The 24,287-nt window shown below is 43.6% G+C and overlaps 1 protein-coding gene and 1 long non-coding RNA gene across 3 annotated transcripts in view; one reads left to right on the forward strand and one right to left on the reverse strand.

Moving 5' to 3' along the window:
• The window catches only part of LOC124009422 (cGMP-dependent 3',5'-cyclic phosphodiesterase-like), a 54,092-nt gene that overhangs the window by 3,616 nt on the left and 26,189 nt on the right, over nt 1-24,287 (reverse strand). Inside the window, exons 2-22 of the mRNA XM_046321240.1 lie at nt 20,331-20,420; nt 18,724-18,815; nt 17,160-17,269; nt 16,668-16,723; nt 16,515-16,574; nt 16,241-16,394; nt 8,225-8,277; nt 8,043-8,117; nt 7,900-7,941; nt 7,728-7,796; nt 7,460-7,590; nt 7,220-7,331; nt 7,002-7,041; nt 6,842-6,905; nt 6,669-6,750; nt 6,372-6,546; nt 6,117-6,229; nt 4,201-4,278; nt 3,954-4,076; nt 3,666-3,859; nt 3,481-3,568 (exon numbers count right to left, since the gene is read on the reverse strand). Of these exons, the coding sequence (XP_046177196.1) occupies nt 3,481-3,568; nt 3,666-3,859; nt 3,954-4,076; nt 4,201-4,278; nt 6,117-6,229; nt 6,372-6,546; nt 6,669-6,750; nt 6,842-6,905; nt 7,002-7,041; nt 7,220-7,331; nt 7,460-7,590; nt 7,728-7,796; nt 7,900-7,941; nt 8,043-8,117; nt 8,225-8,277; nt 16,241-16,394; nt 16,515-16,574; nt 16,668-16,723; nt 17,160-17,269; nt 18,724-18,815; nt 20,331-20,420 (2,001 nt within the window). The remainder of the gene's footprint in view (nt 1-3,480; nt 3,569-3,665; nt 3,860-3,953; nt 4,077-4,200; nt 4,279-6,116; nt 6,230-6,371; nt 6,547-6,668; nt 6,751-6,841; nt 6,906-7,001; nt 7,042-7,219; nt 7,332-7,459; nt 7,591-7,727; nt 7,797-7,899; nt 7,942-8,042; nt 8,118-8,224; nt 8,278-16,240; nt 16,395-16,514; nt 16,575-16,667; nt 16,724-17,159; nt 17,270-18,723; nt 18,816-20,330; nt 20,421-24,287) is intronic.
• On the forward strand, nt 707-5,220 carry LOC124009432. 2 transcript variants are annotated; one of them, XR_006834293.1, is made up of 4 exons: nt 707-1,244; nt 2,454-2,494; nt 3,671-3,814; nt 3,978-5,220. It is a non-coding gene; the product is annotated as an uncharacterized LOC124009432 (long non-coding RNA). The 2 variants fall into 2 exon arrangements; XR_006834292.1 differs by lacking the exon at nt 2,454-2,494.

Here is a 24,287-nt window from a genome sequence, read left to right on the forward strand (position 1 = left end):
CAAGGTTGGCTACTTTACTTAGCTAGCTAGCATTGCTAATGTTAACATCAAAGATACAGGCTTCAATCATTAGAGACTAGGATTATGTAGTGATTAGCCTGTAAATGTCATGATAAATGTGGTGTTCTAACAAGCCTAAATGTTGTTTGGACTGATGTTTAAGACAGTCACTAAGCTTAAGCGTGGCTGTTATTGTTTGCAACACTATTATTTTGGGTGTAGCAGTCGAGCTAGCATGCTAGCTAACCATCAGATACAGTAACGTATTGTTAGCTTTTGTTTGCATCTAAATTTGAATGGCAATAAATACAAATAAATACATGTAAAAAATGTAAAATACAAAAAAATTGAATGGTTCTTTATTGTAATGCAGGTGCTTGGTGACAATACATAAACATATATTGGGCATGATATGCATGCAAGCATTATAATATGATTACAACACAAAAGTAATGTGAAATGCACTCGTAATTTATAACATAAGCTTAAAGCCAATTTATGCTTGATCTGAAAATGTGATCTGGCGGCACGAGTGTTGCAATTGCGGGGCCTCCGGGAGGTTGCGGAGGCCAAATTGCTCCGTACACGCATCACCATGCGCCTCCCATATTTTGTAACAATTACATGATTGGTTGACAGTGGGTGGGGGCGGTACAACCTGTATAAACACAAATTCACTTCCTGACAACTTCCTTGACAACAAACATAAACTTTGACCAAAGGATATCAGAACAAGTTCACAAATAAAACAGATTTATGATACCTCGTGTAAGGAATTTCAAAGACACAGAAATTAGTTTGAACTCCTGGAAAGAGATCGGGGATTTGTGATAATTTGTCAAATCCGTCACAATTGATATATAACAGGCCCAAAATGTGGTTTCTAAAATCTGATTATATTTGGCTGTTTTCACTGCATAACATTTAGAAGTTGTCCTATTTCAGTTTTAGAAAAACGAACTCATTCGTATCAGCATACAGAAATCGAAAGTGCTAATCAAAGTAGTTTTTACCCGTAATGCAGTTGATTGATGAGGATGACATGAACGTATTGGGGTTGACAGATTCTGACCCCAACATCGTGTGGAATACACATATAAACAATAGCCTAAATGTAGAATAATTTTGCTGTGGAACAATGAGGAGATTCGTGGGGGGAAACGGTGCAGTCGTTTTACATCATGCTATCTTGGCTGAGCTCCTGTGTCAAGCACTGGAAAACGGACTCCAACATCTCAGAAGAGGTAAGGTCTGGTCTTTTCGTTTAGCTAGTGGCTTGTAGCTGGATGGCTATAGAGATTAGCCCTGAATGACTAGGAGTGGTGCATTGCAGACCAATTTATTGGCTACGTATGAAGAGCTCTCTGAAGCGCAAGAAGTATGAATGCTTTGACTTCTGCGGAGGCCGCATCTCAGTAAATGCTGTACGGCCACTGCAGATGATGGATTGACCATTCATAGCCTTTTAGTCTGGGCTTGCTAGCCAGCTAAGCTAACTGCAGACTGGGCAATGCATTACATCCTGGGAGGTGAAATGCATCCTGGGAATTGTAGTATACGGTACATGAGGGCAAAACATAAGCTTAAAAACATTAAGAACACCTGCTCTTTCCGTAACAGACTGACCAGGTGAATGCTATGATCCCTTATTGATGTCACCTGTAAAATCCACTTCAATCAGTGTAGATGTTGAAGAAGGATTTGTAAGCCTTGACACAATTGATGTGTACCATGCAGAGGTTGAATGGGCAAGACAAAATATTTAAGTGCCTTTGAACAGGGTATGGTAGTAGGTGCCAGGCGCACCAGTTTGAGTGTGTCAAGACCTGTAACGCTGCAGTGTTTTTCACACTGAACAGTTTCCCATGTGTATCAAGAATGGTCCACCACCCAAAGGATGTCCAGCCAACTTGACATAACTTTGGGAGGCTTTGAAGTCCACATGGGCCAGCATCCCTGTGGAACACTTTCGACACCTTGTAGAGTCCATGCCCCGTCAAACTGAGGCAGTTCTGAGGGCAAAAGGGGGTGCAACTCAATATTAGGATGGTGTTCATAATGTTTCGTACACTCAGTGTATACAGGTACTTACAGCACAATAACTGGTTAAAGTGGTGGAATTGTCCTTCAAACTGCAAATACATTCTGAATGACGTAAGAATTATCACAATAAATGTTTAAATCAATTTAATATAGGAAAGAGGAGCCAACTAAAAGTGGCAGCGATGAGGTTCAAAGTAGTCCAAGCTACAAAATAAACCAACAGACCACTTCAAATACAATAACTCTAATTAACGGTTACAGAATTTTGTTTTGACTGTGACATGTTGACTGTGAAATGTTATTGTTTATCTACCTTAGTTGAATGCACTGACTGTGAGTCACTCTGGATAAGCACGTCTGATGAATGAACTAAATGTAAATTGTAACAGCATTCTTCCTCCTCTTCTGAGGAGGAGTAGCGAGAAGGATCGGAGGACCAATGCGCAGAGTGGTAAGTGTCCATAACGTTTATTTTAAGACCAACTGAACACTATGAAATACAAAACAATAAATGTGAACATGAACGAACCAGTACCGTGTGGCAACAAACACTCACACGGAAACAAACACCCACAAACCAAAAGTGAAACCCAAGCTACCTAAGTATGATTCTCAATCAGAGACAACTAACGACACCTGCCTCTGATTGAGAACCATACTAGACTGAACTCAAAACCCAACATAGAAAAACACACATAGACTGCCCACCCCAACTCACGCCCTGACCATACTAAATAAAGACAAAACAAAGGAAATAAAGGTCAGAACGTGACATAAATGTAGAAACAAACACCTCCTGGATATTATTATAATGAGCTCAGTCCCCAAATAAGTACAAATTTGGTCAGTATGGACCAGACCAAATCTGAACAGATCCTAGACATGTAGGCCATGTTTCACAAGTTGAACAGCATAGTACAGTACGGCACAGTTCAGTACAGAAGAGCACAGTAGAGTACGGTACAGTGCAGTTTAATTCAGTAGAATAGAGTACAGTTTAGTAGAGTACATTGGAGTAAAGTAGGGTACAATACACTACATTATACTGTGCTAAACTGTACTCTACTGTACTTAGCTATACTTGACTTTTCCTTACTTTACTGTATTGTACTCTACTGTGCTCTACTGTAATGTGCCGGACCGGACAAAATCTATGGCTGGGCCAAATATAGGCCAGTTCGGACCGGACGTGTCGGGATGTTGAATTGAAGGCTAGTCCGGACCAGAACAAATCTGAACCAAACATAAACGTCTATGATCTACTTTGGTGGATGTTGAAATCAAGGCTTGTCGGGATCGCACCAAAAACAATCCAAAATAAAGACGGTTGGTTCCGGACAGGACCAAAAAAAGACATCCAAAAGATGTCGGCGTCAAACTGTGCTTAGTGGGCAATAGAACAGTCTGTCTGTGTGTTTGTGGTATGAGGGATCTTACCGATGCCACCTGGAAGGAGTTGTTGGTCCCTCTGTGGTCCAAGTCATGACACATGCAGGACACAAAAAGAGCAAACATCTCGATGTCCCTGAAAGAGGACGCTGCAGTGTGAGTTGAAGTGTTCATGAGGGTGTTTCACTTTATCGTAACAACATTTTTAAATGCATTTCTCTGTGTGTTCTTACTCTAGGTAGTTGGATAGCTCCAGGTTCTTGCAGAGGAGGTAGCAGAAATGAGAGACTGAGAACGCGTGCATCCAGTTGTGATATGGAGGGTCCCTGTAGCCTCTCTTCACCATCAGACAAAACCTGGCCAGCGTGTTCATGTTGATCTTGTAGGTATTTATGAAGCCCATGTCCTCAAACATGCTGATCACGGCCTAGGAACAGGAGGCATAATCGAGAGACATGAGAAAACAGAAATAATACACACTACCAGTGTCTTTCTCCAAGATTGTGTGTTGACTGTCTCACTGTGGGTGTGCTATCGTCTGACAGGGAGCGAGGTGTGTAGGTGAAGCTGGAGAAGCTGGGGTGTATTTCCCCTACAGCCTGGATGCCCACAGTCAGTAGCCGGGTCACTTCCTCGTCTGACACCTGAGAGACCGGGTCAAAGGTCAGGACATTAACTGCCAAATATAACAAAATGGCTGGATCTACATTCGTAGATTGAAGAGATAAGTTGAATAGGTTGAAGAAGAGCTCTGATTGGATGCTTTACCATCATGTGGTACTTCATCATCTCATTGGCCAGCTGACTCCTAAACTGTGCTTCATCAACCCTCTTATACAGGAGGGACTAAGGAGGAACAGAAAGCACAGGAGTCATTCAGCATGATGACAATATTGTTGATGACAAATTATTGTTAAACTATTTATCAATATCCACAGTAAGGATGATAACTTTAACTTTTTGGCATTTATTATTGTTCTAATTCAAGTGAACAGGAGCATTCATAGTACAACGACAACTACAAAAAGAGTGGGGAACGATTACAAGAGCTATCGTTTGGATCACTTTCAAAGCGATTTCTTTTCCATATCCCTTTGATGATAAAAAATTGACAACCAATCGAAAAAGCATTCTCTTGAAGTTTTCTTGGTTCTAGGTGCGCGAGGCTGCTCGGGGAAGAGAGACGGCTGAGTGCATGGTAAGCTTGCCTGAATAACTGGGCATGTGTGAGCATATTGGTGGCCACATTAATTATAGGACGACTTGGGAGAATGATGATCCACGACAAACAGCGCATGAGAAGGTCATATTTTACAAGTTTGTACCATATTTTACAATACATTCTGACAAAATACACACTATGACTGGCCTGCTAATATGCCTTTCTGGACCTTGTAAACGGTTGAGAATAGACCAATAACTAATCGAAAGGGTTGCATAATCAATGACATGGTGTAAAAGATGTGCAGGCTAAACAGCGTTTGTTGTTGAATTACTACATTTAAATATGAGTTTCAATATTACATGTGCATCACCATTCAAAAGTTTGGAGTCACTTACAAATTCCCTTGTTTTTGAAAGAAAAGCACATTTTTTTTCCATTAAAATAACACAAATTTGATCAGACTATTGATCAGACTAATGACTATTGTAGCTGGAAACGGCTGATTTTTAATGAGGCCCATTATCAGCAACCATCACTCCTGTGTTCCAATGGCACGTTGTGTTAGCTAATCCAAGTTGATAATTTTAAAAAGCTAATTAATCATTAGAGAACCATTTTGCAAATATGTTAGCACAGCTGAAAACTGTTATTCTGATTAAAGAAGCAATTCAATTGGCCTTCTTTAGACTAGTTGAGTATCTGGAGCATCAGCATTTGTGGGTTCTATTACAGGCTCAAAATGGCCAGAAACAAAGAACTTTCTTCTGCTACTCGTCAGTCTATTCTTCTTCTGAGAAATGAAGGCTATTCCATGCGAGAAATTGCCAAGAAACTGAAAATCTCGTACAACGCTGTGTACTACTCCCTTCACAGAACAGCACAAACTGGCTCTAACCAGAATAGAAAAGTAGTGGGAGGCCCCGGTGCACAACTGAGCAAGAGGACAAGTACGTTAGAGTGTCTAGTTTGAAAAACAGATGCCTCACAAGTCCTCAACTGGTAGCTTCATTAAATAGTACCCGCAAAACACCAGTCTCAACGTCAGCAGTGAATAGGCGACTCCGGGATGCTGGCCTTCTAGTCAGAGTTGAAAAGAAAAATCCATATCTCTGTCCAGTGTCTGTGTTATTTTGCCCGTCTTAATCTTATATTTTTGAGATATGGACAAAAAAAAATGGCTTTTCTTTCAATAACAAGAACATTTCTAAGTGACCCCAAACTTTTGAACGGTAGTGTACATTGAAGCACTGAATGGTCTTGTGTTACTACCTTATTACAAGGCCTACAGCGTGCAGTAGGATGCGTTAATCAGCTGATCGACAGGTGTACTGCAGAACGATTAGCGGTCCACTGGTGTGGATGCTCAAAATATAGTTATGTATCATTTATTATTATAGTTATCTTTATAGTTATTGTCCTTGGTGTGGATGACCCTTTAATCTATACAAAAAACATGATGTCAGGTAATAATCAGTTATAAGGTCAATAGGATAAGCAAACGGGATGTCTGTGCACTCACATGAGCGATGCTGATGCCACAGTATATAGAGAAGGCTGTGGCCAAGTCCTCATCCAGACGGGTGAACCATGGTCCATTCGTCTTGTTGACCAGCTCAGCCACGCCAATCACTTCTGAACAGAGAGAGAGAGAGCGAGAGAGAGATAGATGAGAGATATACAATTATCAGTAGATAGATCAGAAATAGGGAGACGGGGAAATGGAGAGAGAAAGAAAGAAAGGCGGGCAGACAAAAAGAGAGGCGGAGAGACACACCTCCATGTTCGTCCTTTATGGGGAAGCAGAGGATGTTGCGTGTTCGGAAGCCTGTGCTGTCGTCCACGGCACGGTAGAAGAGAGGGTGGGAGTAGGCATCTGTGATGTTGAGGATCTTCCCTGTGGTGGCCACATGGCCTGCTATGCCCTGGTCAGCAGGGATACGCAGCTCTGTCTGAGATGACAAGAAAGAGGCCATTACACTATGGAAATAACAGTCATATACAATACCATTTTGTCTAAGATAAGTCTGTGGATTTGAGATTTGGGGGAAGTGAGTTTTGGATGATGACCCACCTCCTCATCGATAACCACTCCTCCATTAAACACCTTGGCAACTAGTTCATGACTGACACTGTCCAACAGGAACACAGAACAACTGGAGGAGAGATAGAAGGGTCATATTAATCAATGTTACTAATGCTTTTGTTAGCATCTTTGTGATAGCCTTATGGTAATACAGTACTTACATTTCTGCACTGGTGAGACTCCTGGCTTCTGCAATAATCTCTTTCAGCAGGACTGATACATCATCTGGAGACAGAAATAAATAACTCTTGTTATAACAACTGAAATTGCGCCACTAAAACTCACCCAAATGTAAAAAAACTCACCCAGTATGATACTCACCCAAATGTGTGAAGAGGTTTTTGGCGACCTGAAGCAGTGCCTATATGAACCCAAACAGACACAGGTAACAGTTGAGAAGACCAGAAGTGTATTTGTGGGTTAGCTAAAGATTCTCACCAGGTTAGGGATTGTTATGGCCAAAGTCGAGCAGAGCAAGGCAAGCACAGTACAGTATTGGCTCAGTGGTCAATGAATGCAGTCAGGTAGCGTCTCCTTACCTGACATTCATACTTCAGTCTCTGTTCCTTCTGGAAGGCCAGTGTGCTGGTCAGTACTGAGGATGTGTAGCGGAAACAGTGCTGCACTATGTGTTCATCCAGCTCTGTGTGTCTGAAGGATGACAAACACACACACAGTATTTTACAGTAAGACACACACAGATGCAGCTATCCATGCCCACAGGCATACACTCACAGGCAGCAGGATGCATGCTTATGCAAACACACATAGATAAATACCTGTCTGCTCCTTTTTTGTTGAAGGCACAGGCGAGGGCCACAACATTGGTGGTGGCACGACACTCAACAGGAACACACAGCATAGAGAGAACTTCAAATCCCAGAGTGCTGTTCAGCTGCTGGTGTTCCTCCTACAGTATCAGCCCAGAGAAGAAGGGAAAGGGGCAGAGATGTAGAGAACACGAGCATCAAACACATCCAAACCTACTACTTACTGCAAGACTACAAAACACCACAATACTGATCAGGAACATTTCAGTGTTCTTACTGGAGTGACGTCTTGCAGGGAGGTGCTCTTCCTCTTCTCCACAGCCTGACCAAGATGGCCAAACGTCAGCTGGACCCCAGACAGATAGACAGGGTCAGGCTGAGTAAGGGGCAGCAGCAGGGGCACAGGTGGTAATGTCAGAGGGGAAGAAGGGCTGTGTTGTGTAACTTACTGGGAAACTGATCTCTGCCTTCAGAACCGTGTCTCCAACTACCTGAGGAATAACAAAGACACCCAACAAACTTGTTATTGTTTGTTTATTTTTGCATCTTTTGCTTTGTTTTAGAATATTGAATATTGTGTGTGTATGTGTACCTGACAGAACAGCTGTTGGTTATCCTCTGATACCAGAAGTAAACAGCAGCACAATGATTGAGTCTGCTCCTCCAGCTGTGAAAACAACAATACAACCCATTCAGTCAAACAGTCACTGTATATCAATCAAAACAATCAACCAGCTCTGATAATTCACTGTTTATTTTGGGGTCTAGACTCACATAACGAATGACTTTTAGTTGGAGAGAGGCAGCATCCAGGTCATACAACTCTCCTATAGTAAGAAGGTGAAAGAATCAACATGAAGTCATTACTTTATATTATTTTATAATATATTCTTATCTACCATTATCCAATACTCAGCATTGATGTATCTACACTGGCAAGAAAACGTATGTGAACCCTTTGGAATTACCTGGATTTCTGCATAAATTGGTCATGATATTTGATCTGATCTTCATCTTAGTCACAACAAGACAAACACAGTGTGCTTAAACTAATAATACACAAATTATTGTATTTTTCTTGTCTATATTGAATACATCATTTAAACATTGACAGTGTAGGTTGGAAAAAGTATGTGAACCCCTAGGCTGATGACTTTTCCAAGTCAGGAGTCAGCTAACCTGGAGCTGTCATGTTTTGTCATATATTGTCTTGTCCTTGTGCTTTCCCTTCTGTTCATTTCCCCCTGCTGGTCTTATTAGGTTCGTTCCCTTTTTCTATCCCTCTCTCTCCCCCTCCCTCTCTCTCTTCTCTCTATCTTCCGTTCCTGCTCCCAGCTGTTCCTCATTCTCCTAACTCACTCATTTACTCTTTTCACACCTGTCCCCTATTTTGCCCTCTGATTAGAGTCCCTATTTCTCCCCTTGTTTTCCGCTTCTGTCCTTGTCGGATCCTTGTATGATGTTCGCTGTGCTGTGTCTCGCCCTGTCGTGTTTTGTCTCCTTCAGATGCTGCGTGTGAGCAGGTGTCTTAGTCTGCTACGGTCGGTGCCTTCCCGAAGCAACCTGCAGTCAATGGTCGAGTCTCCAGTCTGTCCTCGTTACTACGAGTGGAATTAAGTTTTTTCCTGTTTTGTTTTCTTCTTGATTTTTCCAGGATTATTACTTTTGTCATATACTGGAATAAAGTCGTTAAGTCGCTTTTGGGTCCTCATTCACCAGCATAACAGAAGGATCCGACCAAGAATGGACCCAGCGACTACGGATTCTCGTAACACTGCCGTCGAGATCCAGGGAGCTATGCTCGGCAGACACGAGCAGGAATTGTCTGCTGCTCGTCATGCCGTTGAGACCCTGGCCGCTCAGGTTTCTGACCTCTCAGGACAGTTTCAGAGTCTTCGTCTCGTGCCACCAGCTACTTCCTGGTCTTCCGAGTCTCCGGAACCTAGGGTTAATAACCCACCATGTTATTCTGGGCAGCCCACTGAGTGCCGTTCCTTTCTCACCCAGTGTGATATTGTGTTCTCTCTCCAACCCAACACATACTCAAGAGAGAGAGCTCGGATTGCTTACGTCATTTCACTCCTTACTGGTCGGGCTCGAGAGTGGGGCACAGCTATCTGGGAGGCAAGGGCTGAGTGTTCTAACAATTATCTGAACTTTAAAGAGGAGATGATACGGGTTTTTGATCGTTCAGTTTTTGGTAGGGAGGCTTCTAGGGCCTTGGCTTCCCTATGTCAAGGTGATCGATCCATAACGGATTACTCTATAGAGTTTCGCACTCTTGCTGCCTCTAGTGACTGGAACGAGCCGGCGCTGCTCGCTCGTTTTCTGGAGGGACTCCACGCTGAGGTTAAGGATGAGATTCTCTCCCGGGAGGTTCCTTCCAGTGTGGACTCTTTGATTGCACTCGCCATCCGCATAGAACGACGGGTAGATCTTCGTCACCGAGCTCGTGGAAGAGAGCTTGCGTTAACGGTGTTCCCCCTCTCCGCATCGCAACCATCTCCTCCCTCCGGCTCAGAGACTGAGCCCATGCAGCTGGGAGGTATTCGCATCTCGACTAAGGAGAGGGAACGGAGGATCACCAACCGCCTTTGCCTCTATTGCGGTTCTGCTGGACATTTTGTCAATTCATGTCCAGTAAAAGCCAGAGCTCATCAGTAAGCGGAGGGCTACTGGTGAGCGCTACTACTCAGGTCTCTCCATCAAGATCCTGTACTACCATGTCGGTCCATCTACGCTGGACCGGTTCGGCTGCTTCATGCAGTGCCTTAATAGACTCTGGGGCTGAGGGTTGTTTTATGGACGAAGCATGGGCTCGGAAACATGACATTCCTTTCAGACAGTTAGGGAAGCCCACGCCCATGTTCGCCTTAGATGGTAGTCTTCTCCCCAGTATCAGATATGAGACACTACCTTTAACCCTCACAGTATCTGGTAACCACAGTGAGACCATTTCCTTTTTGATTTTTCGTTCACCTTTTACACCTGTTGTTTTGGGTCATCCCTGGCTAGTATGTCATAATCCTTCTATTAATTGGTCTAGTAATTCTATCCTATCCTGGAACGTTTCTTGTCATGTGAAGTGTTTAATGTCTGCTATCCCTCCTGTTTCTTCTGTCCCCTCTTCTCAGGAGGAACCTGGTGATTTGACAGGAGTGCCGGAGGAATATCATGATCTGCGCACGGTCTTCAGTCGGTCCAGAGCCAACTCCCTTCCTCCTCACCGGTCGTATGATTGTAGTATTGATCTCCTTCCGGGGACCACTCCCCCTCGGGGTAGACTATACTCTCTGTCGGCTCCCGAACGTAAGGCTCTCGAGGATTATTTGTCTGTTTCTCTTGACGCCGGCACCGTAGTGCCTTCTTCCTCTCCTGCCGGAGCGGGGGTTTTTTTTGTTAAGAAGAAGGACGGTACCCTGCGCCCCTGCGTGGATTATCGAGGGCTGAATGACATAACGGTTAAGAATCGTTATCCGCTTCCCCTTATGTCGTCAGCCTTCGAGATTCTGCAGGGAGCCAGGTTCTTTACTAAGTTGGACCTTCGTAATGCTTACCATCTCGTGCGCATCAGAGAGGGGGACGAGTGGAAAACGGCGTTTAACACTCCGTTAGGGCATTTTGTGTACCGGGTTCTGCCGTTTGGTCTCGCTAATGCTCCAGCTGTTTTTCAGGCATTAGTTAATGATGTACTGAGAGACATGCTGAACATCTTTGTTTTTGTCTACCTTGACGATATCCTGATTTTTTTCACCGTCACTCGAGATTCATGTTCAGCACGTTCGACGTGTACTCCAACGCCTTTTAGAGAATTGTCTCTACGTGAAGGCTGAGAAGTGCGCCTTTCATGTCTCCTCTGTCACATTTCTCGGTTCTGTTATTTCCGCTGAAGGCATTCAGATGGATCCCGCTAAGGTCCAGGCTGTCAGTGATTGGCCCGTTCCAAGGTCACGTGTCGAGTTGCAGCGCTTTCTAGGTTTCGCTAATTTCTATCGGCGTTTCATTCGTAATTTCGGTCAAGTTGCTGCCCCTCTCACAGCTCTTACTTCTGTCAAGACGTGCTTTAAGTGGTCCGGTTCCGCCCAGGGAGCTTTTGATCTCCTCAAGAAGCGTTTTACGTCCGCTCCTATCCTCATTACTCCTGACGTCACTAAACAATTCATTGTCGAGGTTGACGCTTCAGAGGTGGGCGTGGGAGCCATTCTATCCCAGCGCTTCCAGTCTGACGATAAGGTCCATCCTTGCGCTTATTTTTCTTATCGCCTGTCACCATCGGAACGCAACTATGATGTGGGTAACCGCGAACTGCTCGCCATCCGCTTAGCCCTAGGCAAATGGCGACAGTGGTTGGAGGGGGCGACCGTTCCTTTTGTCGTTTGGACTGACCATAAGAACCTTGAGTACATCCGTTCTGCCAAACGACTTAATGCACGTCAAGCTCGTTGGGCGTTGTTTTTCGCTCGTTTCGAGTTTGTGATTTCTTATCGCCCGGGTAATAAGAACACCAAGCCTGATGCCTTATCCCGTCTCTTTAGTTCTTCTGTGGCTTCTACCGATCCCGAGGGGATTCTTCCTTATGGGCGTGTTGTCGGGTTGACTGTCTGGGGAATTGAGAGACAGGTTAAGCAAGCACTCACTCACACTGCGTCGCCGCGCGCTTGTCCTAGTAACCTTCTTTTCGTTCCTGTTTCTACTCGTCTGGCTGTTCTTCAGTGGGCTCACTCTGCCAAGTTAGCTGGCTATCCCGGCGTTCGAGGTACACTTGCTTCTATTCGCCAGCGGTTTTGGTGGCCTACTCAGGAGCGTGACACGCGCCGTTTCGTGGCTGCTTGTTCGGACTGCGCGCAGACTAAGTCAGGTAACTCTCCTCCTGCCGGTCGTCTCAGACCGCTTCCCATTCCTTCTCGACCATGGTCTCACATCGCCTTAGACTTCATTACCGGTCTGCCTTCGTCTGCGGGGAAGACTGAGATTCTTACGGTTGTCGATAGGTTCTCTAAGGCGGCACATTTCATTCCCCTCGCTAAGCTTCCTTCCGCTAAGGAGACGGCACAAATCATCATTGAGAATGTGTTCAGAATTCATGGCCTCCCGTTAGACGCCGTTTCAGACAGAGGTCCGCAATTCACGTCACAGTTTTGGAGGGAGTTCTGTCGTTTGATTGGTGCTTCCGTCAGTCTCTCTTCCGGTTTTCATCCCCAGTCTAACGGTCAAGCAGAAAGGGCCAATCAGACGATTGGTCGCATATTACACAGCCTTTCTTTTAGAAACCCTGCGTCTTGGGCAGAACAGCTTCCCTGGGCAGAATACGCTCACAACTCGCTTCCTTCGTCTGCTACCGGGCTATCTCCGTTTCAGAGTAGTCTGGGTTACCAGCCTCCTCTGTTCTCGTCCCAGCTCGCCGGGTCCAGCGTTCCCTCCGCTCAGGCGTTTGTCCAACGTTGTGAGCGCACCTGGAGGAGGGTGAGGTCTGCACTTTGCCGTTACAGGGCGCAGACTGTGAGAGCCGCCAATAAACGTAGGATTAAGAGTCCTAGGTATTGTCGCGGCCAGAGAGTGTGGCTTTCCACTCGTAACCTTCCCCTTACGACAGCTTCTCGTAAGTTGACTCCGCGGTTCATTGGTCCGTTCCGTGTCTCCCAGGTCGTCAATCCTGTCGCTGTGCGACTGCTTCTTCGGCGACATCTTCGTCGCGTCCATCCTGTCTTCCATGTCTCCTGTGTCAAGCCCTTTCTTCGCGCCCCCGTTCGTCTCCCCCCGTCCTTGTCGAGGGCGCACCTATTTACAAGGTACGTAGGATCATGGACATGCGTTCTCGGGGACGTGGTCACCAGTACTTAGTGGATTGGGAGGGTTACGGTCCTGAGGAGAGGAGTTGGGTTCCATCTCGGGACGTGCTGGACCGTTCGCTGACTGATTTCCTCCGTTGCCGCCAGGATTCCTCCTCGAGTGCGCCAGGAGGCGCTCGGTGAGTGGGGGGGTACTGTCATGTTTTGTCATATATTGTCTTGTCCTTGTGCTTTCCCTTCTGTTCGTTTCCCCTGCTGGTCTTATTAGGTTCGTTCCCTTTTTCTATCCCTCTCTCTCCCCCTCCCTCTCTCTCTTCTCTCTATCGTTCCGTTCCTGCTCCCAGCTGTTCCTCATTCTCCTAACTCACTCATTTACTCTTTTCACACCTGTCCCCTATTTTGCCCTCTGATTAGAGTCCCTATTTCTCCCCTTGTTTTCCGCTTCTGTCCTTGTCGGATCCTTGTATGATGTTCGCTGTGCTGTGTCCTTGTCTCGCCCTGTCGTGTTTTGTCTCCTTCAGATGCTGCGTGTGAGCAGGTGTCTTAGTCTGCTACGGTCGGTGCCTTCCCGAAGCAACCTGCAGTCAATGGTCGAGTCTCCAGTCTGTCCTCGTTACTACGAGTGGAATTAAGTTTTTTCCTGTTTTGTTTTCTTCTTGATTTTTCCAGGATTATTACTTTTGTCATATACTGGAATAAAGACTCTGTTTTCGTTAAGTCGCTTTTGGGTCCTCATTCACCAGCATAACAGGAGCCCATTCAATGAGACGAGATTGGAGATGTTGGTTAGAGCTGCCCTTTCCTATCAAAAAACACCCACACAATTTGAGTTTGCTATTCACAAGAAGCTTTGCCTGATGTGAACCATGCCTTGAACAAAAGAGATCTCAGAAGATTAAATCAAATCAAATGTATTTATATAGCCCTTCGTACATCAGCTGATATCTCAAAGTGCTGTACAGAAACCCAGCCTAAAACCCCAAACAGCAAGCAATGCAGGTGTAGAAGCACGGTGGCTAGGAAAAACTCCCTAGAAAGGCCAAAACCTAGGAAGAAACCTAGAGAGGAACCAGGCTATGTGGGGTGGCCAGTCCTCTTCTGGCTGTGCCGGGTGGAGATTATAACAGAACATGGCCAAGATGTTCAAATGTTCATAAATGACCAGCATGGTCCAATAATAATAAGGCAGAACAGTTTAAACTGGAGCAGCAGCACGGCCAGGTGGACTGGGACAGCAAGGAGTCATCATGTCAGGTAGTCCTGGGGCATGGTCCTCCGAGAGAGAGAAAGAAAGAGAGAAGGAGAGAATTAGAGAATGCACACTTAGATTCACACAGGACACCGAATAGGACAGGAGAAGTACTCTAGATATAACAAACTGACCCTAGCCCCCCGACACATAAACTACTGCAGCATAAATACTGGAGGCTGAGACAGGAGGGGTCAGGAGACACTGTGGCCCCATCCGAGGACACACCCGGACAGGGCCAAACAGGAAGGATATAACCCCACCCACTTTGCCAAAGCACAGCCCCCACACCACTAGAGGGATATCTTCAACCACCAACTTACCATCCTGAGACAAGGCTGAGTATAGCCCACAAAAGATCTCCGCCATGGCACAACCCAAAGGGGGGCGCCAACCCAGACAGGATGACCACATCAGTGAATCAACCCACTCAGGTGACGCACCCCTTCCAGGGACGGCATGAGAGAGCCCCAGTGACTTAGCCCCTGTAATAGAGTTGGAGGCAGAGAATCCCAGTGGAAAGAGGGGAACCAGCCAGGCAGAGAATTTAAGAGGCAATTAAGAATTGTTGACTTGAATAAAGCTGGAAATGGTTGCAAAGGTATCTCTAAAAGCTTTTTATGTTCATCAGTCCACGGTAAGACAAATTGTCTATAAATGGAGAAAGTTCAGCACTGTTGCTACTCTCTAGGAGTGGCCGTCTGCAAAGATGACTGCAAAAGCACAGTGCAGAATGCTCAATGAGGTTAAGAAGAATCCTGGGATGTCAGCTATAGACTTACAGAAATATCTTGAACATGCTAACATCTCTGCTGATGAGTCTACGATACGTAAAACACTAAACAAGAATAGTGTTCATGGGAGGACACCACGGAAGAATCCACTGCTGTCCAAAAAAAACATTGCTGCACATCTGAAGTTCGGAAAAGAGCACCTTGATGTTCCACAGTGCTTCTGGCAAAATATTCTGTGGACAGATTAAACTAAAGTTGAGTTGTTTGGAAGGAACACACAGCACTATGTGTGGAGAAAGAAAGGCACAGCACACCAACATCAAAACCTCATCCCAACTGTAAAGTATGGTGGAGGGAACATCATGGTTTGGGGCTGCTTTACTGCCTCGGGGCCTGGACAGCTTGCTATCATCAACAGAAAAATGAATTCCCAAGTTTATCGAGACATTTTGCAAGAGAATGTAAGGCTATCTGTCTGCCAATTGAAGTTCAACAGAAGTTGGGTGATGCAACAGGACAATGGCCCAAAGCACAGAAGTAAATCAACAACAGAATGGCTTCAACAGAAGAAAATGTGCCTTCTGGAGTGGCCCAGTCAAAGCCCTGACCTCAACACGATTTAAATTGCTGTGGCATCACCTCGAGAGCGGTACACACCAGACATCCTAAGAATATTGCTGAACTGAAAAAGTTTTGTAAAGATGAATGGTCCAAAATTACTCCTGACCGTTGTACAGGTCTGATCCACAACTACAGAAAACATTTGGTTGAGATTAGTGCTGCCGAAGGAGGGTCCACACTACACTGAATGTTTACATGGTGTGTTCAATAAAGACATGAAAACGTATAATTTTTTGTGTGTTATTAGTTTAAGCAGACTGTGTTTGTCTATTTTTGTGACTTAGATGAAGACCAATTTATGCAGAAATACCAGTAATTCCAAAGGCTTCACATACTTTTTCTTGCCACTGTATCGACAACAAAATACAGGTGCATGTCTCCCATCCCACTATCATACCGCAAAGCCTCAGGATCTGATGATCCAGTGCACTGTAGTCCACATCAGGTGTTGTCCTCCTGTTCAGGGAGAGAAATGGTGTCCTGTTGACCTCTGACCCCTGGGTGAGCCTTTGGCCCTGCAAAGCCTGGACTCTCTTACAGGCTATGGTGACCTGTGAGAGACAATCAGAGTTATACCAGCAAATGTCAGCTACATTCAGAGCAGGCCTGCTGTCCCCAAATATGATCCCATGAAAGGACTGGTGGGTCTGGAGAAGGCATTTCAGACTCACATGTTTCTCCAGGACATCAAGGCTTTGTTCCTGAGCTATAGTGGGCAGTGCACAGCAAACCTTTTAGAATAGAGAAGACACAGAGTTTTTAGAAAGTATTATCTTTCACACTGTAAGGCAGAGAGGTGAGAGGGTTCAGTGGAGCATGCTCACCAAGAGGAGGGCGGTAGCTACTCCTTGGTCCCGGTCCAGAATTGGAATGATCAACACTGGGGTGGAGGTGGAGAAGATGGAGAGAAAATGAGAGGGTGGAGAGGAGGGACGTATTAGCCTGGAGGAGGACTGTGCACTCTTTTGAACTCTCCTTGAACTCTCTCAAATCGTTTCGAGTAGAGTTGCTGTTGTTCACGCTGCAACCCACACAGATACTGATACTGGGAGGCAGGCAGCCTAGAGTTTAGAGCATTGGACCAGTAACAGAACGCTTGTTAGTTCAAATCCCCAAGCCGATAATGTGAACAAATCTGTAGATGTGCCCTTTAGCAAGGCACTTAACCCTAATTGCTCCAGGGTCACCCTCTCAGAGGGTCTCTCAGGTAGATTTGGAATATGCAAAAAACATATTTTAAATTTACACGTGTGAAATAGGACAATTATAAACACCCACCAAATTATTATGACAGATAGACAAAAACAAACACACACCTCTTTTGTCCTGCTGCAGTGGTTCTGTTAGTCCCTCTCTCTGTTGCTCCTGCAGCTCTGAGGAAGGAAGACCCTCACACTGTACTCTCCTCTGCTGGACAACCACATTCCTGAGAGAGACAAAGATTTTATTGATTGGTCACACTTTATTTGGATAGTCCGGATTTTCCATCTACAGATGCCCTACAGATGGTCATACTATCAGAAAACTATCTGTTGATGAGCAACTGCTTGATCATGTTACGGTTAGGTTTAGAATAAGTGTAACGGTAAGGGCTACGGCTAAGCTTAAATTTAGGTTTAGGATAAGGGTTAAGGTTAGGATTAGAGCTAGGGTAAGTAGATAGTTCGTTGAAATGTTATTGATAGTCAAATAAAGTATTGCCAATTGATTTAAAGGGTAGGAAGCATGAGCTTTTACTCATCAAAGTAACAACACAAAGTGGTCAAAGACTTAGTAACTTAGTTGTAGGCACGATCTGGTTACATATAACTACGTTTTTACATATTTATTAACTTATTTCTGGATATCTTCAGAACTACCCACAACGCACTATTTCTCAACGTCATATGGAGAACCGGTGTTACCTAGCTAGTTCCATCTGGCTAACGTTAGCTACTAGCCATGCTAGCATGTAATTACATTCCAAACCAAGTGTTGGCGCTAGTGAGCTACTATGTACATCCACGCAGAAGAAAAAATATAAATTAATGCCAAAGACGATCTGCTCTTCTCCTGTGCGTTTGGTAGTAGTAGACGAGCGAGCTAGTAAGTGTTGTAGTTTTTTCCTTTGTCCGTAGCTAGTGCACCTTTTCATTTCAGACCCAACAGCTTTTTAAAAAGTGCAACCCAACAGGTTTTTAGAAGCTAAATATTCCAAGTAGGTGTGTTGTTGGGTGCAGTAATACCCACAAGGACATGGTTACAACTTATTTGTGGCCCAAAAACAAGAAGCTAGCTTTGAGGTGTGACTGGTTTGTCCGGTTGAAGCGAGCGTATTGGGGTAAGGGAACCGGGGGCATGTCTACTGTATGTTGTACTTATTTCACCCCCTAGAGGATTTCGATGGCTATAACCAGTGGAAGACAGGATTCGGTAAGGAGACTCCGACTGAAACCAGGTGCTGCACCGAGTGTGAATGTGAAGCCTGCAACCTGTTTTCTACCGACCTTCCAGGTACATACAAAATTGCCCACCAAATTTGGTCAATATCATTGCATTGCATACCAAAAGTTGTCCGCCAAAAGTTGAGCACCTAAAATGTTCTTCCAATATTGTCTGCCAAATTAGTAGCCAGCCAACTTTTGGTATATCTAGGTCAATTGGTAAGCTAGCTAGCTAATTCACTTTTAGCCAGGTAGGTAACAACCAAAGCCATCTAGATAATATAACATTATTAGAGATATTTGCTTGTATGTCATAAATGACAGGTAGTCTTTATAAAAAGACACAATGCATTTGGCTGATATATTACATTACAAACAATGTCACTTGAGGGAGAATGAAGACTAAATTATGACTGTCTGAAGTACAGGTCAACTGGGCACCACATCAGCCTATTACCTGAGTTTCCCCTCCTTCTGTAGCTCATGAGGTGGTTCTTCACACCACAAGCATCCTGTCTCTGCATCTAATAGATAGACGTATACACTGTCCTATAATAGAGAGGGGGGGAAGGCAGCCTGTTAATGAGGGGATTAAAAACCACATGCACTCCCATCCATATGTATTTTTGGACAGTAAGGCTAAAAACTCCGGTATTCTCATTCAAGATATAATGTTTCATATTAGACGACAGTAAAGAATGTCAGATTTTGTTTGAGGGTATTTTCATACATATCTGTTGTGAAAGCACCTTCTGTTTCTAGTGCCCCCATTTCAGCAAGTCTACAATAATTTGGACAAATTCACTTATAGTGTATTACGTTTAGTCAAAAGTTTGTATTTAGTCCCATATTCCTAGCATTCAATGACTACATCAAGCTTGTGGCTCTACAAACTTGTTGGATGCATTTGTGGTTTGTTTTGGTTGTATTTTCGATTACGTTTTGCCCAATAGGAACTGAATGATGAATAATGTCTTGTGTCATTTTGTAGTCACTTTTATTGTGAGTAAGAATCAAATGTGTTTCTGAACACTTCTACATTCATGTGTACGCTACCATGAGTATGGATAATCACGAATGGGTTGTCAATAATGATGAGTGAGAAAATGTTACAGGGGCACAAACATACCCCCCAGAAATGCTAACCTGCCATGTTGGTGGTAATGGTGAGAGGTTAGCATATCTTGGGGGTATGATATAAAATGCTAACCTACCCTGTTAGTGGTAATGGTGAGAGGTTAGCATATCTTGGGGGTATGATGGAAATGCTAACCTACCCTGTTAGTGGTAATGGTGAGAGGTTGGCATGTCTTGGGGGTATGATATAAAATGCTAAGGTTAGCATGTAACATTCTCACTCATCATTATTCACTGTTCATTCTTAATTCTTCTTAATCATGGCAAGGTTAATTTAGTGTTCAGAAACATCTCATCTACTCACTTAGAAAGAAAATGACTCCAGCCATCATTCACCATTCAGATCCTATTGGGCAAAACATAATCCAAAACAAACCGCAAATGCATCCAACAAGTGTGTAGTCACAAGCTTGATGTAGTCATTGTGTGCAAGGAATATGGGACTAAATACTAAAGTTTTGACTACTTTAACACCCTGTAAGTTATTTTTTACAAATACTTATGACACGGGGGAAGTAGATACTGTACACATTCCTTTCTAAACAGTGAAACAGATATATGAACATACCCTGAAATCAAGGTGACATTCTGTACTGTTGTCTGATATAAACATTTTATCTAAATTCCAAAATGCTGGTGTATAGAGCCAAAATAAAATAAAAATAGCTTCACCGTCCAAATACATATGGAGGGGAGTGTATGTATGCTTTAAGACCAAGCAGGAGAAAATATGGTTGGAATATTTATGACATTTTCTTCAGTACTTGGTCAAACATGTACAAGTGGATGGTATTTGGCCTGTTTTGTGTCATTCACTTGGTTTCCTGTTTCTCTGTAAGCTCTACCCAAGGGAGAATACAGTATGTTGGTGAGTAGGATGGAGACAGACTTTAGATATAAATCATGACAGAGACAGTAGAAACACACCACTTCAGAAAGGACAGCTTGGAGAGCCTTTCTGATGGCATCCCGCAGGGAAGAGGAGTCTGTGACTGAGGCCAGTCGGAGAAATTCATCCTGGGAAATAAAGTAAAGGGAAATAATCATTTATATCATGGTGACTTTGATGCAAAGGTACACAGAGGAGAAGGAGCAGGAATGGGCTCTGGATGTTACTCACACAGAGCTGCCTCTCCAGTAGCTCATATTCACTGGAGACACATGCACTGTAGAATACAGCCAGACCGACCGGTGACGCATACAACACACTCACTATTACAGCAATCAATGCTAAATATTAGGATATATCTCAAAGGATGTAGCCGGGTCAATTCTCTAACTGTCAAACTGTGACTGGCAACCAACACTCAGCCTCCAAAAACTGTAAGTCAGAATATTTTTGTCTTTTAACAGAAACTCTTATCCAAAGCGACTTACAGGAGCAATTAGGGTTAAGTGCCTTGCTCAAGGGCACATCGACAGGTTTTTCACCTAGTCGGCTAGGGGATTTTAACCAGAGACCTTTCAGTTACTGACCCAACACTCTTAACCGATAGGCTACCTGCCCCCCAAATGACAGTAAGTTACAGTCATAACCAAAATGATTGGCTCGCTTGATAAAGATTAACAAAAAATGCTATATAAAATAAATAGTACAAATACTGAACTACACTGAGTGTACAAAACATTAAGAACACATGCTCTTTCCATGACAGACTGACCAGGTGAATCCAGAGGTGAAGGTTATGATCCCTTATTGATGTCATTTAGTGTAGATGAAGGGGAGGAGACAGGTTAAAAGAGGATTTTTAAGCCTTGAGAACACTGAGACATGGATTGTATATGTGTACCATTCAGAGGGTGAATGGGCAAGTAGCTGCTTTTGAACAGGGTATGGTAGTATGTGCCAGGCGCACCGGTTTGTGTCAAGAACTGCAAAGTTGATAGGCTTTTCACGCTCAACAGTTTCCCATGTGTATCAAAAATGGTCCACCACTCAAACGACATTCAGCCAAGCATTAGAGTCAACATGGGCCAGCATCCTGTGGAATGCTTTCGAAACACCTTGTAGAGTCCATACCCCCAACCAATTGAGGCTGTTCTGAGTGCTAAAGTAGGGAGTGCAACTCAATAGTAGGAAAATGTTCCTAATTATTTGTATACTCGGTGTATATTGTATGCAAAAAAAAATGAAAATTACATAATTTTATACTAATTCAATTATTAAAGATAAATAATTAAAACATCTAAAAAAGATACGTGCCAAAATCTTTGGCACCCCTAAAGATTCTTATGAATAAATAAACTAAATTAAATTAACATTCTTTGTTTTTAAATTAATCTCTCAATTGTGGCCTTGTATGGCTTCCTGTTTCACTGGAGTACAAAAACGAGATAAAGCATAAATTCATTTGTCATCCATCTCCAAGGGGAAAAGTAAAGAACTCACAAATTAAGAGAAATTGTTGTTGACTTTTATAAATCAGGCAATGGATACAAAAAACAACTGATAAACCAAATACTGCTTACCACTATTAGGGCACCAATTACAGATGTAGGATCTTAATTTGAGCCAGTTTGCTACAGCAGGAAAATAATCCCGCATCAACAGGAAATGTAAATTATTATGTGGATTATAATTCATGGGCATTTTTTGTAGGGGTTGATACATTTTTCGTTACGGCAAATCAAGTCTTTTTAAACCTTGAATACACTACATTTTGCATTTCCTGTTGCACAGGAAAATTCTCCGCACAACAGAGTGATCAAATTAAGAAATTTAAAACCACTGCAAACAGTGGTACATTTGCCTGGGGGAATGTGACGGAAGATGGAGGAAACTGAAGTTTTGTTTGAAACTGCTAGTGACCCATGAAGCTAGTACAGAAAGTGAGAATGAGTGGGACCCATTGGTGAAAAAAAAGGGGAAACAAGAGAAGTAAAGCTATGTTGGAAAATAGGAAACCACTAGACTCGTTTTTAGTCGGAATCAGGGTTTTGGATCAATGCTACTTAGGAAATCTGTTTAACTTCTCCAGGAAAATCTGGAATGTGTTGGAGGAAAGTGTGGAGTCAGTGAGTCACAAGAAGTGTTCTTATTTTGATTTTTGGTGTGTCTGCGGAGCAGAAGAAACTTGTTTTAAGACTCAAAAAGATATCTGAGTGGAATGTTTCCTGCATGGATTTTTGTAGCAGTGTGCCTATCAAGGGTGTTATTTCTAGGGTGGTGCAAGAAGTAAAGGCTGAGGATGTAACTGAAGACATTGATGGAGTGGTTGGTGCACGTCGACTGGCCTGTATGGTGGACGGAGAAAAGAAATTCACTTCATCCATGCTACTGTTCTTTGAAGTCTTTCTTCGCACATAAAGTTAGATTCATGAGATACCAAATCAAATCACATTTTATTGGTCACATACACATGGTTAGAAGATGTTATTGTGAGTGTAGCAAAATGCTTATAAAATGCTCTTACCCTGTAAGAGCTTTTGTGCACAAGCTCCTTCAGTGTCATAAATGTAAACGATTTGGTCATGTATCAAGGGAAGAATATTGTATGCCAGATGAAGGGAAATGCTGCAACTGTGGCGGTGAATATACGCCTAAATTCCTGGGGTGTCTTGTTGAGAATGAGGTGGCGAGGGTAAGGAGTGTCCAGTGTGTCTCCTATCTGGAGGCGGTGAGAAGATTGGAAGGAACGAGTGGCGGGGAAGAAGCAATGTTAGTAGAGCCTACAAGACCAGTGAACCGAGGGATAGTGAAATGCTACATGTTCAAAAAGTGGACTTTGTATTATTTATTGCAGTGTTCATAATCTGTACAGCCACAAGTGGAGAAGAAGTGGAAGTAAATAGGAATCATTGTGAATGCAGCTGAAACTTTTTTGGGGATTCCAGGATTTCATAGCCGAGGCCTTGGAAGAAATAGTGTCAAAATCAAATTTATTAGTCACATACACGTGTTTAGCAGATGTTATTGCGGGTGTAGCGAAATGCTTGTGCTTCTAGCTCCGACAATGCAGTAACATCTAACAACTAATATCTAACAGTTTCACAACATATACACGTAAATCTAAGTAAGGAATGGATTAAGAATATATACACATATATGTCAGAGCGGCATTGAACTAAGATACAGTGGCATAGTATAGAATACGTATGAGATGAGTAATGCAAGATACGGAGACATTATTAAAGTGGCTAGTGTTTCATTTCATTTACATTTACATACATTTAAGTCATTTAGCAGACGCTCTTATCCAGATTTCCTTAGTGGTCAGTGATTCCTATTCTATAGGCAGCAGCGTCTGATGTGACGGAGATGTCTGTTTAACAGTCAGTGGTGTAGTTATCACGGCTTCTAGGAGTAGTGGGTGGAGAAGTCAGGCGCAGAGAGCAGAGGTATTTCAATTGTGCTCTTTTAATCCAGAACAACAAGTAACGGTAACGCCAAACACTAAGGCGCATCACTTAAACCAGCCCAAAAGCAGGATCAAACAGTACGGAGAAAATAGTCCACGAGAATACACACCACATGAACAGAAAAACAAGCCCGCACAAAAGCAGGCGGGCATACCTGGTTTAAATAGCCCAAATCAAAACCCAAACAAGAAACAGGTGTAACACAGACAAAACTAACTGAAACAGAAAAGGGGATTGGTGGCAGCTGGAAGAACGGCGGCAACAACAACCGCCGAGCGCCGCCCGAACAGGAAGAGGAACCACCTTTGGCGGGATTCGTGACAGTAGTATAGAATACAATAGAGTATATACATATGAAATGGGGTACCGTAGAATAGTGTAGAGTGCAGTTTATAGATATGAGATGAGTGATGCTAGATACGGAACAGTATTATAGTGGCTAGTGATCCATTTCTAAAAGTGTCTAGTGATTCCTAATCTATATCTATAGGCAGCCGCCTCTGATGTACTAGTGATGGCTGTTTA

The sequence above is a fragment of the Oncorhynchus gorbuscha genome, linkage group LG02 (assembly GCF_021184085.1).
Source record: "Oncorhynchus gorbuscha isolate QuinsamMale2020 ecotype Even-year linkage group LG02, OgorEven_v1.0, whole genome shotgun sequence".
NCBI classification, from domain to species: Eukaryota; Metazoa; Chordata; class Actinopteri; order Salmoniformes; family Salmonidae; genus Oncorhynchus; species Oncorhynchus gorbuscha.